The following is a 12,666-nucleotide window of genomic DNA, read 5'->3' on the forward strand; positions in this document are numbered from 1 at the left end:
AAACATTTGGAATAATACTTCCACCTTTTCTCCACTATAACAGACTACATACCATATACAGCACATTACCATGGAAGAAACCAGGCTTATATCCAATTGCCAAGTAAGAGTGCACCTCAAATGAGCAAATCGGAATACTAATTAGTCTTTTACTGAGGTAGCCCATAATTTGTTCTTTTTTTATTTACTTGTTCAGTTTTTAAGAATGACTCCCTCACTAAAGTAAGGCACTTTACTGTGAATAAAGCATCACTTACAAAATAAGTGCATATCTGGGTATGTTACAACACCACGTAAAAACTCTAAATGAAACTAGAAAATTCTTTATATTAAAAAAACTTTACTGATGCTCAACTTTAAAAATGTTTATTAGAGTTGCATTTAGATTGAGCTACATGCAGATTTTACATCACTGTGAAAAATGCATATAGCATTTGCTATGATTTATTAGCAAAATGCATCAACATATAAGGCTCCTATTAAGTTTTTTCTTTAAAATGTCAAGAGCATTGCACTCCTACAGTCCCAGCTATTTACGAGGCTGAGGCAGGAGGACTGCTTGAGCCCAGGCGTTTGAGACCAGCCTGGGCAACATAGTGAGATGCTGTCTCTAATTTAAAAACAAAAAAGACCAAGAGAGTGTTAAAATATGCGTTTAGTATGGCATGTAGTTAAGATGTCTAAGTTTATATCCCAACTCCACAACTGATGAGCTATAGGAGCTTCAGCATATTACCACCTCAGTTTAGTTTCTCATCTTTAAAGAAGGGATAAAATAGTATCTAATTCATTCTGTGAAGATTTAAATTAGGTAACAGATTTTTAAAAAATTAGATAATGCCTAATACATCCCATATATGTTATTATCACCATTGTTATTAAAAATGCTTACTGAGTACGTAGTGGGGAAAAGTAAGACAGGGGTAAGGAGAACAAGTATTCAGAGAAGCCTGTTTAAAACAGTTCAAAGAACTACAAGAAGCCCAATGTGATTAAAGCATGAGGAGTCAGAAGAAACATGACTCTAGATGAGATCAGAAGAGGCAGGAGCCAGACCATACAGAGCACTGCGGGTGATGTTACGGATCTGGGGCATGATGTTGAGAGCTGTATGAAGCCATTAGACGATTTAAAGCAAAAGAAATCCTTCTGGCCAGGTGCGGTGGCTTATACCTGTAATCCCAGCACTCTGGGAGGCCAAGGCAGGTGGAGAACCTGAGATCGGGAGTTCAAGGCCAGCTTGGCTAAATTAGTGAAAGCCCATCTCTACTAAAAATACAAAAATCAGCCAGGCATGGTGGCACACATCTGTAATCCCAGCTACTTGGGAGGCTGAGGCAGGAGAAATGCTTGAACCCAGGAGGCAGAGGTTGCAGTGAGCCGAAATCATACCACTGCACTCCAGCCTGGGTGCTGAGTGACAGAGCAAAAAAAAAAAAAAAGTATTCCAACTTTCATACAGAGACTGGATTAAGGAAAAGTAAGAATCTAAGTGAGGAGATCAAACAGGAGTCTATGATGCAGGAGGGCATCATACAGATTCAACATAATGGTAGTTTAGGCCAGTAGTCTCCAAACTGAGCTACAAGAAGACTTTCTAAAAAGTTATACTAGCATGGATAGCTTAAGGAAATCAATTTACACACTACTGCCTTTGTTAAAATGACTTCCCTTAAAAGCACCTTAATGCCAAATAACCCTTCTTCCTCTTCCCTTTACACAAAACAAGCTCCACAAAACAAACAGGAAGCTAAAGAAATACCTGTACTTCTTTCATTGATTCAACAGATGTTTATGCTATGTATCAGTTACTATTCTACAGGTTTGGAATATGAAACAAAAATCCCTGCCTTCTTAGTGTTTTCATGAGGTGAGGGTGGGGGCAGAAACAAAAGATATTAAGTAAATAACAAGATGACACATGAGCAATGATTTGTAGGAGATAAAAGAGCATTTTGCATCTCTGAAAGAAGAACATTCCAGACCACTGTAAGAAATCTTGTAAATTAATTTCAGGACATGCATAACAATAGAAAAAAAATTAGCAATACCTTCAACAATTCTGTCATCAATATCTTGACCTGTTCCATAAGATTCAGTCAGGTATCTGTTTAAAATATAGGATAAAAAATGTTGATGACAATAATATGGTATATAATAATTTAAACTTTTGTTATTTAGTACATATAAAACTAAAACTAGATCTTCATTATAACTGTTTAAAAGCTAAACATGTGTACTTAAATGCAACTATTCTGTTATAGCTTTTAAAACTGATTTAAAATTCTATTTGGGGCCAGGCATGGTGGCTCATGCCTATAATCCCAGCACTTTGGGAGAACAAAGCAGGCAGATCACCTGAGGTCAGGAGTTCAAGACTATCCTGGCCAAATGGTGAAACCCCATCTCTACTAAAATATAAAAATTAGCTGGGGCCAGACACGGTGGCTCATGCCTGTAATCCCAGCACTTTGGAAGGCTGAGGCAGGCAGATCACGAGGTCAGGAGTTCCAGACCGGCCTGGCTAATATGGTGAAACCCCATCTCTACTAAAAATACAAAAATTAGCCAGGCGTAGCAGGCACCTGTAATCCCATCTACTCAGGAGGCTGAGGTTCATCACTTGAACCTGGGAGGTGGAAGTTGCAGTGAGCTGAGATCACGCCACTGCACTCCAGCCTGGGTGACAGAGCGAGACTCTGTCTGAAAAAAAAAAAAAAAAAACAATTAGCCAGGCATGATGGTGTGCGCCTGTCATCCCAGCTATTCGGGAGGATGAAGCAGGAGAACTGCTTAAACCCGGGAGGCACAGGTTGCAGTGAGCTGAGACTGCACCACTGCACTCTAGCCTGAGTGACAGACTGAGACTCCGTCTCAAAAAAAAAATTTTTTTATTTGGGGGTACTATGCTCACTACCTCAGTGATGGGATCATTCACACCCTAAACCTCGGCATCACAAAATGTACTCATAACAAACCGGCACATGTATTACCTGAATCCAAATTTTGAAATTATAAAAATAAAAAATAAATTCTATTTGTATTGCCTTTAACATCTAATCGATATTAATTTTTAAACTCTTTAGGGAATGTTCTGATTTTATCCAACTATTTGATTTTAAATATATCATATTCATCAACTACAGGAGATTTCAAAGCCTTCTGTGAGAGCCTGTTAATTCAATCTTTCGCTGTATAAAATAAGGCAATCTCCCAATGAACAACTGGGAAGTTATCACTCTTCATGTTTCACTGAAATATAAAACACAGAGAAATAACTATTTGCCTGGCTCATTTCAAAACAAAGTACAATTCTTAATTTAAAATATAAGTTCACATTGTAAGTTTATAATTCCTTAACTTTTTGTTCGTTTGCATATATTAACCATAGACTCATATAGACTATTACATACAGGAAAGAAAGAAAAAGAAACTGAACCACTTAGAATCCAAGAATCTTGGTAAGAATTCATTTAACCAGAATTGTGTATATATAACAGTTGTTAACAAACTCTTCAATTGATTTTATATAAATAACTCTGAACAGCACACATATTTATATAATGAACCGTGAGATTTCAGAGAATCACTATGTAGCAATCAACTAAGAACTATAATTCAGTGGGAACAACACTGGTGAGTACACTGCTCCTACCAGTAGTTCAACCACTAGGTCTAACCTCCACGGGTATGTAAATTAAAAGTACTACACTACAGTGAGTGTTATGATTCCTTCCATTTCTAAAATGCTATAATTCTAAACCAAGTGTAAGGCCAGGCGTGGTGGCGCATGTCTATAATCCCAGCACTTTAGGAGGTCAAAGTGGAGGGTCACTTAAGTCCAGGAGTTGGAGACCAGCCTGGACAACATAGCATGACCCTGTCTCTACAAAAAATAAAAAATCAGCCAGGCATGATGGCACATGCCTGTGGTCCCAGTTACTTGGGAGGCTGAGGTGGGGGGATCACTTGGGCCCAGGAAGTCAAGGCTGCAGCAAGCTACGATCGCACCACTACCCTACAGCCTGGGGGACTGGGCAACAGAGCAAGACCCTGTTTTAAAAAAAACAAACCAAATAAAACAAACAAAAAAAAAAACACCACAGTGCCACGAGTTTAATTTAATGGCAGCAGAGGGAATACATTAAGGGGCAGGCTATAAAGGAAATAGGAGGCCAATTATCATAAGCTTAAGGTAAAAAATGGTTTCAACCACGCTAACAACACAAGTATAGACAGAATGTAAATGTTAGATTCTTAAGGAACATTCCTAGATCACCCTTTGTCTAGCCAGTACTGGTCTCCTCCAAGATCTTCATGTGAATAACATGTCAGAGCTGGCTTCAATAATCTATAGACTAGCTTTAACATAAGGTGTCTCTCTCTTTAAAGGGATACAACCCACCATTCCAAACTATTTCATGAAGTATGCAAAGGTATTAAAAGCCAACCTGTTCAAATTCTCAAAGAAATATTTGCACACCCATGTTCATAACAGCACTATTCACAATAGCCAAGTGGTAGAAGTAACCTAAATGTCCATTGACAAATGCATGGATAAAGAAAATGTACCATATATCTACAATAAAATATTATTCAGCCTATAAAGGCTGTGTAATAAACAGAAGGCCTTAAAACAGAAGGATGGGATCCAAAATAGTAAAAAATAAAATTAAAAGAAAGGAAATTATGACACATACTACAACATGGATGAATTGTAAGCTGAGCTAAATAAAATAGGCCAGTCACAGAAAAACAAATACTCTCTAATTTCACTTACACAAAAGATATCCAGAGTAGTTAAATTCAAAGAAAAACTGAAAGGTAGAATGCTGGTTGCTAGGGGGCTGGATAAATGGAGGAGCTATTGAATGGGTAAAGTTTTAGTTTTCCAAGATGAAAAGTTCTGGAGATCGTACAGATTGGCTGCACAACGATGTAAATATACTTAATGCTACTATGTTATGCACTTAGAAATGGCTGACAGCTTTTACATATGTACCTTTTTACCAGAAAAAAAAGTCAACCTGGGCAGAGCACAATGGCTCATGCCTATAATCCCAGCACTTTGGGAGGCCAAGGCAGGAGGGTTGCTCGAGCCCAGGAATTTGAAATCTGGACACCACAGTAAGACCTCATCTCTATGAAAAAATTTAAAGATTAGCAGGGCATGGTGGCATGTGCCTGTAGTCCCAGCTATTAGGGAGAATGAGGTGGGACAATCGCTTGAGCCCAGGAGGTCAATGTTACAGTGAGCTGTGGTGGTGCCACTGCATTCCATCCTGGGTGACAAAGTGTGACCCTATCTCAAGGGGGTGAAAAAAACAGTCAAGCTGCTCAAATACTTCAAGTTGGCTGAATACTCACCTTAGAACAAATTTTGTGTTTTCTGTTTTGCCAGCTCCTGATTCTCCAGATATAATGACAGACTGACTCATCTTGAGCACCTTCATGTCTCGAAAAGCTTTATCAGCTAGGGTCAAAATAAGATATTAATGATGAGCAATATATTAAATATAAAATTAATAACAGAAAGTTCACTTAGGAGCACTTACTCTTAAAGAAATCATAAATGTCTGATCAATGTTAATGAAATTTGAAAATAAAGTCATTCAAACATGTTCAAAACATTTTTAAAGTATTTACTTTAAATATTCTATCTTATTGTCCTAAAAGTTAAGTAATATGAAATCCAAATAAACAACTCTTAAGTTTCTGATAGAATGTGTCAATATTATGGGCTGTGGCTCATCTCTTCCTAATTCCAGAAGTAATCTGCAGAGGGATCAAAAAAAATGGTCACTATGCATAACTAATGAAGTCCCCGGTGAAAAGCAAGAATTAATGAGCTTCCAATTAAGAAATGTGGCAACCAAAAATTCTGCTAAAGAAAAAAATACATAATTACAAAATGCACCTGTGGGGTTTTTTCCCTATAATGCAACTATTAAATTTGCGCATCTTGTAGAATTTGTCAACATTTTACAACTAGGCAAAATTAACAGCTTTAAATTTCCTAGATTTGTCACCGTTTACATATATAATTTTTAACTATCTTTATTACATTCCAACAACTTAGGCTATGAAATGTATTAAATGTTAAGACTACAAAGACAAGTTGCAAACAGTATAATGCTGTTAAAGCAGTCTCAAATTAAGGCAACTTTAATTCAAAATTAGGTCCTTACAATTTGGCTCTATAAGACAACTATTTCTCACCTCAGACATGTGCCAAGAAGACTTTAGAAATGGCTTTTACTCTAAGGGGAGAATGCAAACTACATGCAAGAGTACACACATCCCTTTGTCCAATTTACCCACAACCTATTCCACCTTTTTTTTTTTGAAATAAGAGTCTTGCTCTGTCACCCAGGCTGAAGTACAGTGGCATGATCTCGACTCACAGCAACCTTGACCTCCTGAGCTCATGCGATCCTCCCTCCACTGCCTCCAGAGTAGCTGGGACTACAGGCAAGCAGATGCCTGGCTATTTTTTTTCGTATTTTTTTTTTATAGAAACAGGGTTTTGCATGTTTTCCCAGGCTGGTCGAGACCAGCCCTCCCAAGTGCTTGGATTATAGGCATGAGCCATCACACCCGTCCTCCACCTGTTTTTAAAGAATCATTCCAAACACTTGGGTTTTTTGAACCAGTAAAAAACTAAAAATAAAAGCTGGTTTATTTACATTTTAAACATGTAGCTTTTCTCCAGTGATAAGTTTGCTCACATTCAGGTTCTAAGGGATGGGGCACCATTTTGCAAGCTGAACACACCAACGCCTGTCAGAGCTTCTTAGAGCCAAAAGTAAATCTGCTGCTGCCCTGGTAGAGTAATTATGTCAGTCATATTTACTCTACCTAGTAGTATACAGCACACAGGTCAACCAAATATGGAAGTGAAGCCTGGCTAGGCCAAAACGCAAGCATGAAAGGGAAGCCCAAAGAGAAACAGACTGCACTATGAACTAGTTCCAATACGTGTCATTTAGCTGCTTTATGTCTGAATCCAAAGGGGTGGCTAACACTTCCGTATTTGGTGGCAAGAGGGGTAATTTCTCATTCTGATCAAATAACTCCACCTCCTATGCCTCAGAGCTGGAGGACTTCAAAATAAAAGAGAAGCTGAGAAAGGCAAAGAGACACTACTGTCTTCCCACACAGATTCTCCAGTGGTATGAAGCATACACTACGTTTAATCCTTTAATTTTACAAAGCTCTGATGCAAGATGATGCCCAAAAGTCTGCTCTTACAGCTCCAGTCTAGCCCAAGTGACATACTCACAAGGGATGAACTGGGTAAGAGAAAAAGGCCAGGGCCTTGAAACTGTAAAGGAGGACACTTTAAGATGGAGCTGAAGGATTAAGGACTCTAAAACTGCCATTAGGTCAGCTTTTATTACATCCTACTTTCAACTGGGCAAACACAGGCATTTAACACAGATAATGATGTATGCCTGCCCCATGAGTTGGCTATAAAAGGATTCTTCCCCACGCTGTGTAAAACACTTGCTCCTAACAATGTTCACATGCCAAAGAGGTATACAGTTCCTCCAAAATATATATTCAATTTATGGTATATTTTATTAATCTAAAAGAAAAATTGAGTAAATGTGTACAATACAAAGAAAGACAATAATTAAAATACAACTAAAATCACTTGCCAATTGCAAAGACGTGAGGTGGTCTTGTCCCAAGAGATTTTCCTTGATATGACTTTATTGTTTCTGAAGAATATATTTTAGGTATGTCAAAGTATGGATTCACTGCAATCAGAATGTTGGCGACATAGGTCTAAATATGAAAAGCATAAACATAAAATTTTCCAATTACTATTTTCATTAAAGATAAAGCTCATAGTAGAAATAAAACAAAGAACATTTCCATTCTCTATATAACTAAGACTCCCAAATCAGTCCTAAACATTCTTTGAGTATTCCCTGATCTTTATAGGAATCCATATTTCTCCAATTCTTAATAAATATTTATATCTTACAACCCCATAGGCACCTCAAGTTCAGCATATCCAAAGTCAAGATTATCTCTTCCCACCTACCTCTGCCTCAAAGAAAATATTCTCCTTCCACGTGCTTCCCCAGGGACACCACATCACCACACCAAGTTACCACAGACAGAAATCTGAGTCTCTAGCTCCATCTCAATCAGCCTTCTTCTGTTGACTCCACTGATAAAATCTACCCCTACAGCTAAGTTTTGGTCATTTGTATTCCTAACCTACTTTATTTACCCTGCTACTGGGGAGTTTAACACAGTTCAAAGCACCTCTGGGCCCATCCCTATCACTGAATGCCAAGGATTGATTTCACTCTGTAGCGACCATTTGGTCCCAGATTTCGATTTTGTCAAAACAATATATGTTAACTGCTGCCTAGAACATCTATGGGTTAAATGGTTAATGGGCAACTTAAGCTTACTTCTAATTTTGGAATTTAGCACATATTAGATGCTCAACATGAGTCAGCTGATTGATTGAATTTTGCTTCTAAATATATTTCTAATCAAAAATAGCCACATTAAATATGTTCTTTATTTAGTTGATTTTGAAAAGTATCAGGGAGAAAAGTAAAGTCTTAAAACTATATGTAACTAGAAGATGGCAAGTACACTCACTTGGAATCAAATAAATAAGTTCTATTTTCCAGCTGTCACTACTTGGACAGATGGCAGAGACTAAATGTAATTTAGTCAGAATTGAGTAAGTACAATTAGGCAAATTGATAGTGATATAAAAGATTAAGACTGTCATTTGATCTAGCAAGTGTCAAAGAAACCATGTGTTTTCTTCGTTCAAAAATAATGAAGAGACCCATCTTTATAACAGGAGAACTACAGTGGGGTAATTTATCTCCAGCCACCAAACAACTATATGGTTAGGTCATATTGGAATAAAGTCTCATGCATGCCCAGAGAATAATTATAATTAAAATATGCTAGGTTAAGTATCCATCTGAATGATTTAGTGTAAACTCTATTTATACTGAAAGCATTTTCTTTCATTTTTTAATATTCTGGACTTTCAAGGCAGAGTATCTAAAGTCTAATGAAATTCAGCAACTATTTAGGCTCTATGGTCAACATTCCTATGTTCTTGATATTTCCTCAAATACTATCTTCTATTCTAATTTACATTTTTTCCTCATTCAAATTTTTAATTTCAATATATATTCCTTATAGGCTGCCTTAAATTGTCTTCTGGACAACGTGGAAACTGAATCAAACACATCTACAGACATACCAAAAGTAAAAAATCAAAACCAAAAACAATTATAGTGTTTTTAAAAATACTCAAACTTGGTATTTTTAAATCTAAAAGATATTAAATGATGCTCTGGATTCATTATTTCATTCCACAAATACTGATTAAGTGCCTTCTATGTATCATGCATGTTTTAACTCCTGGAGTTCAAATTGTAAATTAGAAAAAAATCCCTGGCCTCACTAAGCTCACACACTATTCAAGAGGTTCAGATGAAGCATGATTTTCTGTCAGAAAATTTCAAGCCTGGCAAAATCAAAGAGTACCACATAAATTAATAATCTCCACAACAATTTACACCATAGGTAAAATACTTACATAAATTCTGTCTTTACTATATCGAACTTTGATATTATGGAGCAGTGTGGCTTCATTTAAATACATTAGTGAACCTAAGATATAAAATTTATGTATCATTAGAGAGTTGAAGAAAACAAACTAAAATAATACTATTGTAATCTGAATCACTTAACTGTTAGGTTACATTTAATTCCATCTTTTAAAACCCTGGCTGATGCAAACCCTAGAAGCTGATTTAAGAAGCTATCCAGTTTACATGTGTGTTAAGTGATATTTTTAAGAAATGAATTTTCAACTAAAGGAGTAAACCTAGTGAGTATGAAGTGAGTACTTGTTAATGAAGATTAATTAAAAAACAAAATTCAAGAGGGAAAAAGAGTAAAATAGATAGCTCTGATTTTAATATACTTCTGATGCAACAAAGTGATGACACTAATCCAATCTGATGCTCAGAATTTCAGAGATAAAACACAAAAGATAAAATTTTAGAATGGGAACAGACCATCAAATCATTCAGGGAGTCCCTCGCAACTGATATAATAAAATAAGAACCCTGGAGAAATTATGTATGTCTTAACCAAGAATATGAAGCTAATTAAAGGAGAGTTTGAACAAATAAATCTTGTTTCTCTGACATCTGCTCTTCTGAGGTGTCAGAGTTGACTCCCAAGCTATTCTCCAAATCCTTCCATCTCCTGAGCTCCATTTCTACCCCATGCTGGAGTAGACAAAAATCACTGCTCTTCTCAACCAACTTATTTCTGTTATTAGCACCACCATTTTCTCAGTTGCTCAAACTGTAAACCTTAGTCAACACTAAAATCATCTTCTCTCTCCCTCCTTATTCTAAACCAATTTCCAAGTCTTTATGCCATGTAAGAAAGTTTAGCATAGTGCTGGCTCATGGTGGCAGGTACTCAAAGCATAATCTGAATCTCAATGTATCTCCTTTCTTTCCATTTCTACCGCTCCAAAAACAGTTTAGTTCTCATTACCTCTTTTGTGATCACCGTAGCCTCTTATTTACCTATTGCCTCAGTCCCTCTCCTAATTCAGACATCTCAGCACATTAACTAAAGTAGAGCCCCCATCAAATCTCTCTCCCCATGAAATCATCACTGGGTCTCTATCAACCATTCAAGTCTGATTAGGGCTCTTAATAAACCTATTCATGACTTTTTCATATAATTTTCCACAATTCACTTTAATACTAACTTATAGGCAGACTGAACTATTTATCAAATGCAGATATCAGTCATCTATCAGCTTCCACGTAGAATATCCTCTGCATTTCTAGGTGTCAAAAATCTACCTATCCTTCAAGGTCGGTACAAAAATTACGCCACAAATGGCACTTCGCCATTCTCACCACCACCACTACAACTACTATCTTCTTTGTACTTCCCTTACAGTTCTTACCACACACTGCCAGTTATTATGATAATTTTACATATCTGGTTTTGTCTACTAAATCAGATCCTTGTAGCAAGATGCTGCCTGATTCAGTTGTTTGATCCCTCACTGAAATTGCAAACGTGCCTACACTGCATGTATGTCTAACATACTATTCAACACCTAACCAATGCTGGCAAACAAGAGCCTCTTGCTATAACAACCTCCACAGACTGCCCATACATCTATGCTTATTTAATGCAGCAGTTCACTTTCATCTCACTGCTTTTTGTTTTGTTTTGCTTTGTTTTTTTGCAGGCCATGGCTCTGAGTTTTCTATGCGAAGGGTTTTATATGTAGAGATTAGTAGGTTAATTTTGCCTTTTTACTTGGCTGTTGGGTATTGTCACAAGAATAGGAAAATCAGGGATGTGAAGTCAGTAATTAAAAGGAAAATAATAGCATTTTCCCCTGCTGATTTTGAGCTAGTATGACTTTTATGGCACATAATGTTCTTCATGAATTATTGTCTATTAGATGTTGAGAATAATAGAGTATAAAATTGGAAAGAGGCGAGGCGCAGTGGTTCACTCCTGTAATCCCAGCACTTTGGAAAGCTGAGGTGAGTGGATAACCTGAGGTCAGGAGTTTGAGACCAGCCTGGCCGACATGTTAAAACCCTGTCTCTACCAAAAATACAAAAACTAGTTGAGCGTGGTGGTGGGCGCCTTTAATCCCAGCTACGCAGGAGACTCTCTTGAACCTGGGAGGCGGAGATTGTAGTGAGCCAAGATCAGGCCATTACACTCCAACCTGGGTGACAAGAATGAAACTCTGTTTCAAAATAAATAAATACATAAAATTGGAAAGAACTTTTTCAGTAATGGAATGACTTCTACAACAACATAAATTTAGAATTGATAGATTTGTGTATTGAAGTTGTTTCTGGGTTCCTTTTTTCTTTTAGTGAGCTAGAGCTGTGATGATTAAGCAGGATCTTAAATGCTCAGATTAGTCAGAAACCTAAATATAATAATGAAATCTTACCTAATCTTCTTTAGAAACTTTTATATGTTTGTTATATTTATTTATTAAAACCGTGCTTATAAAGAAACAAATTGTTTATTCAGATATTTTGTTATATATCTTATGTTAAAATTGTTTCAAAATTTTAATATTCTTTTGAGTATAGTTAAATCTGTTAATAACGAGGCCTAAAAGGTAAAGAATTTACATAAAGAGTTGCATGTAAATGGCCAAACCAAGTAATCCTAGGACTGGGTACTAGGAAAGGAAAAGAGGAAGGAATTACATGGTGGAGCAGCAAGCTAATTGTGAGACCCTTGTGAACCTCTCTAGGTCATACTTTTAGGGAGCTATAGGCAGTTGAGACTTAGTACATTCTGGCCAAACAAGGGTTGCAAATATTTTTCTCTTCCTCTCTCTTTTTCTGTGATTTCTTGAAAATGGAATGAGCTGTGTGGTATAGTTTCAGAGGAATACCCTTCTGTCCAAATTCTTATTGTCATCAGCAGACATTTAATCAGTTGGGGATTTATTTGGCTTAAGAAACAGACATCCTATAGCTGGGCATGGTGGCGCGTGCCTGTAATCCCAGCTACTCAGGAGGCTGAGGCAGGAGAATTGCCTGAACCCAGGAGGCGGAGGTTGCGGTGAGCCGAGATCGCGCCATTGCACTC

The 12,666-nt window shown here is 37.0% G+C and overlaps 1 protein-coding gene across 3 annotated transcripts in view; it reads right to left on the reverse strand.

Annotated features, from left to right (window-relative positions):
* Positions 1–12,666, reverse strand: part of MYO6 (myosin VI) — a 159,735-nt gene that overhangs the window by 80,779 nt on the left and 66,290 nt on the right. For all 3 annotated transcript variants that reach the window (XM_017506839.1, XM_037730814.1, XM_037730815.1), the window contains exons 4-7: positions 9,593–9,666; positions 7,662–7,791; positions 5,368–5,473; positions 2,052–2,107 (exon numbers count right to left, since the gene is read on the reverse strand). In XM_017506839.1, coding sequence (XP_017362328.1) covers positions 2,052–2,107; positions 5,368–5,473; positions 7,662–7,791; positions 9,593–9,666 — 366 coding nt within the window. The remainder of the gene's footprint in view (positions 1–2,051; positions 2,108–5,367; positions 5,474–7,661; positions 7,792–9,592; positions 9,667–12,666) is intronic.

Source organism: Cebus imitator, unplaced genomic scaffold (assembly GCF_001604975.1).
Source record: "Cebus imitator isolate Cc_AM_T3 unplaced genomic scaffold, Cebus_imitator-1.0 Scaffold363, whole genome shotgun sequence".
Classification (NCBI taxonomy): domain Eukaryota; kingdom Metazoa; phylum Chordata; class Mammalia; order Primates; family Cebidae; genus Cebus; species Cebus imitator.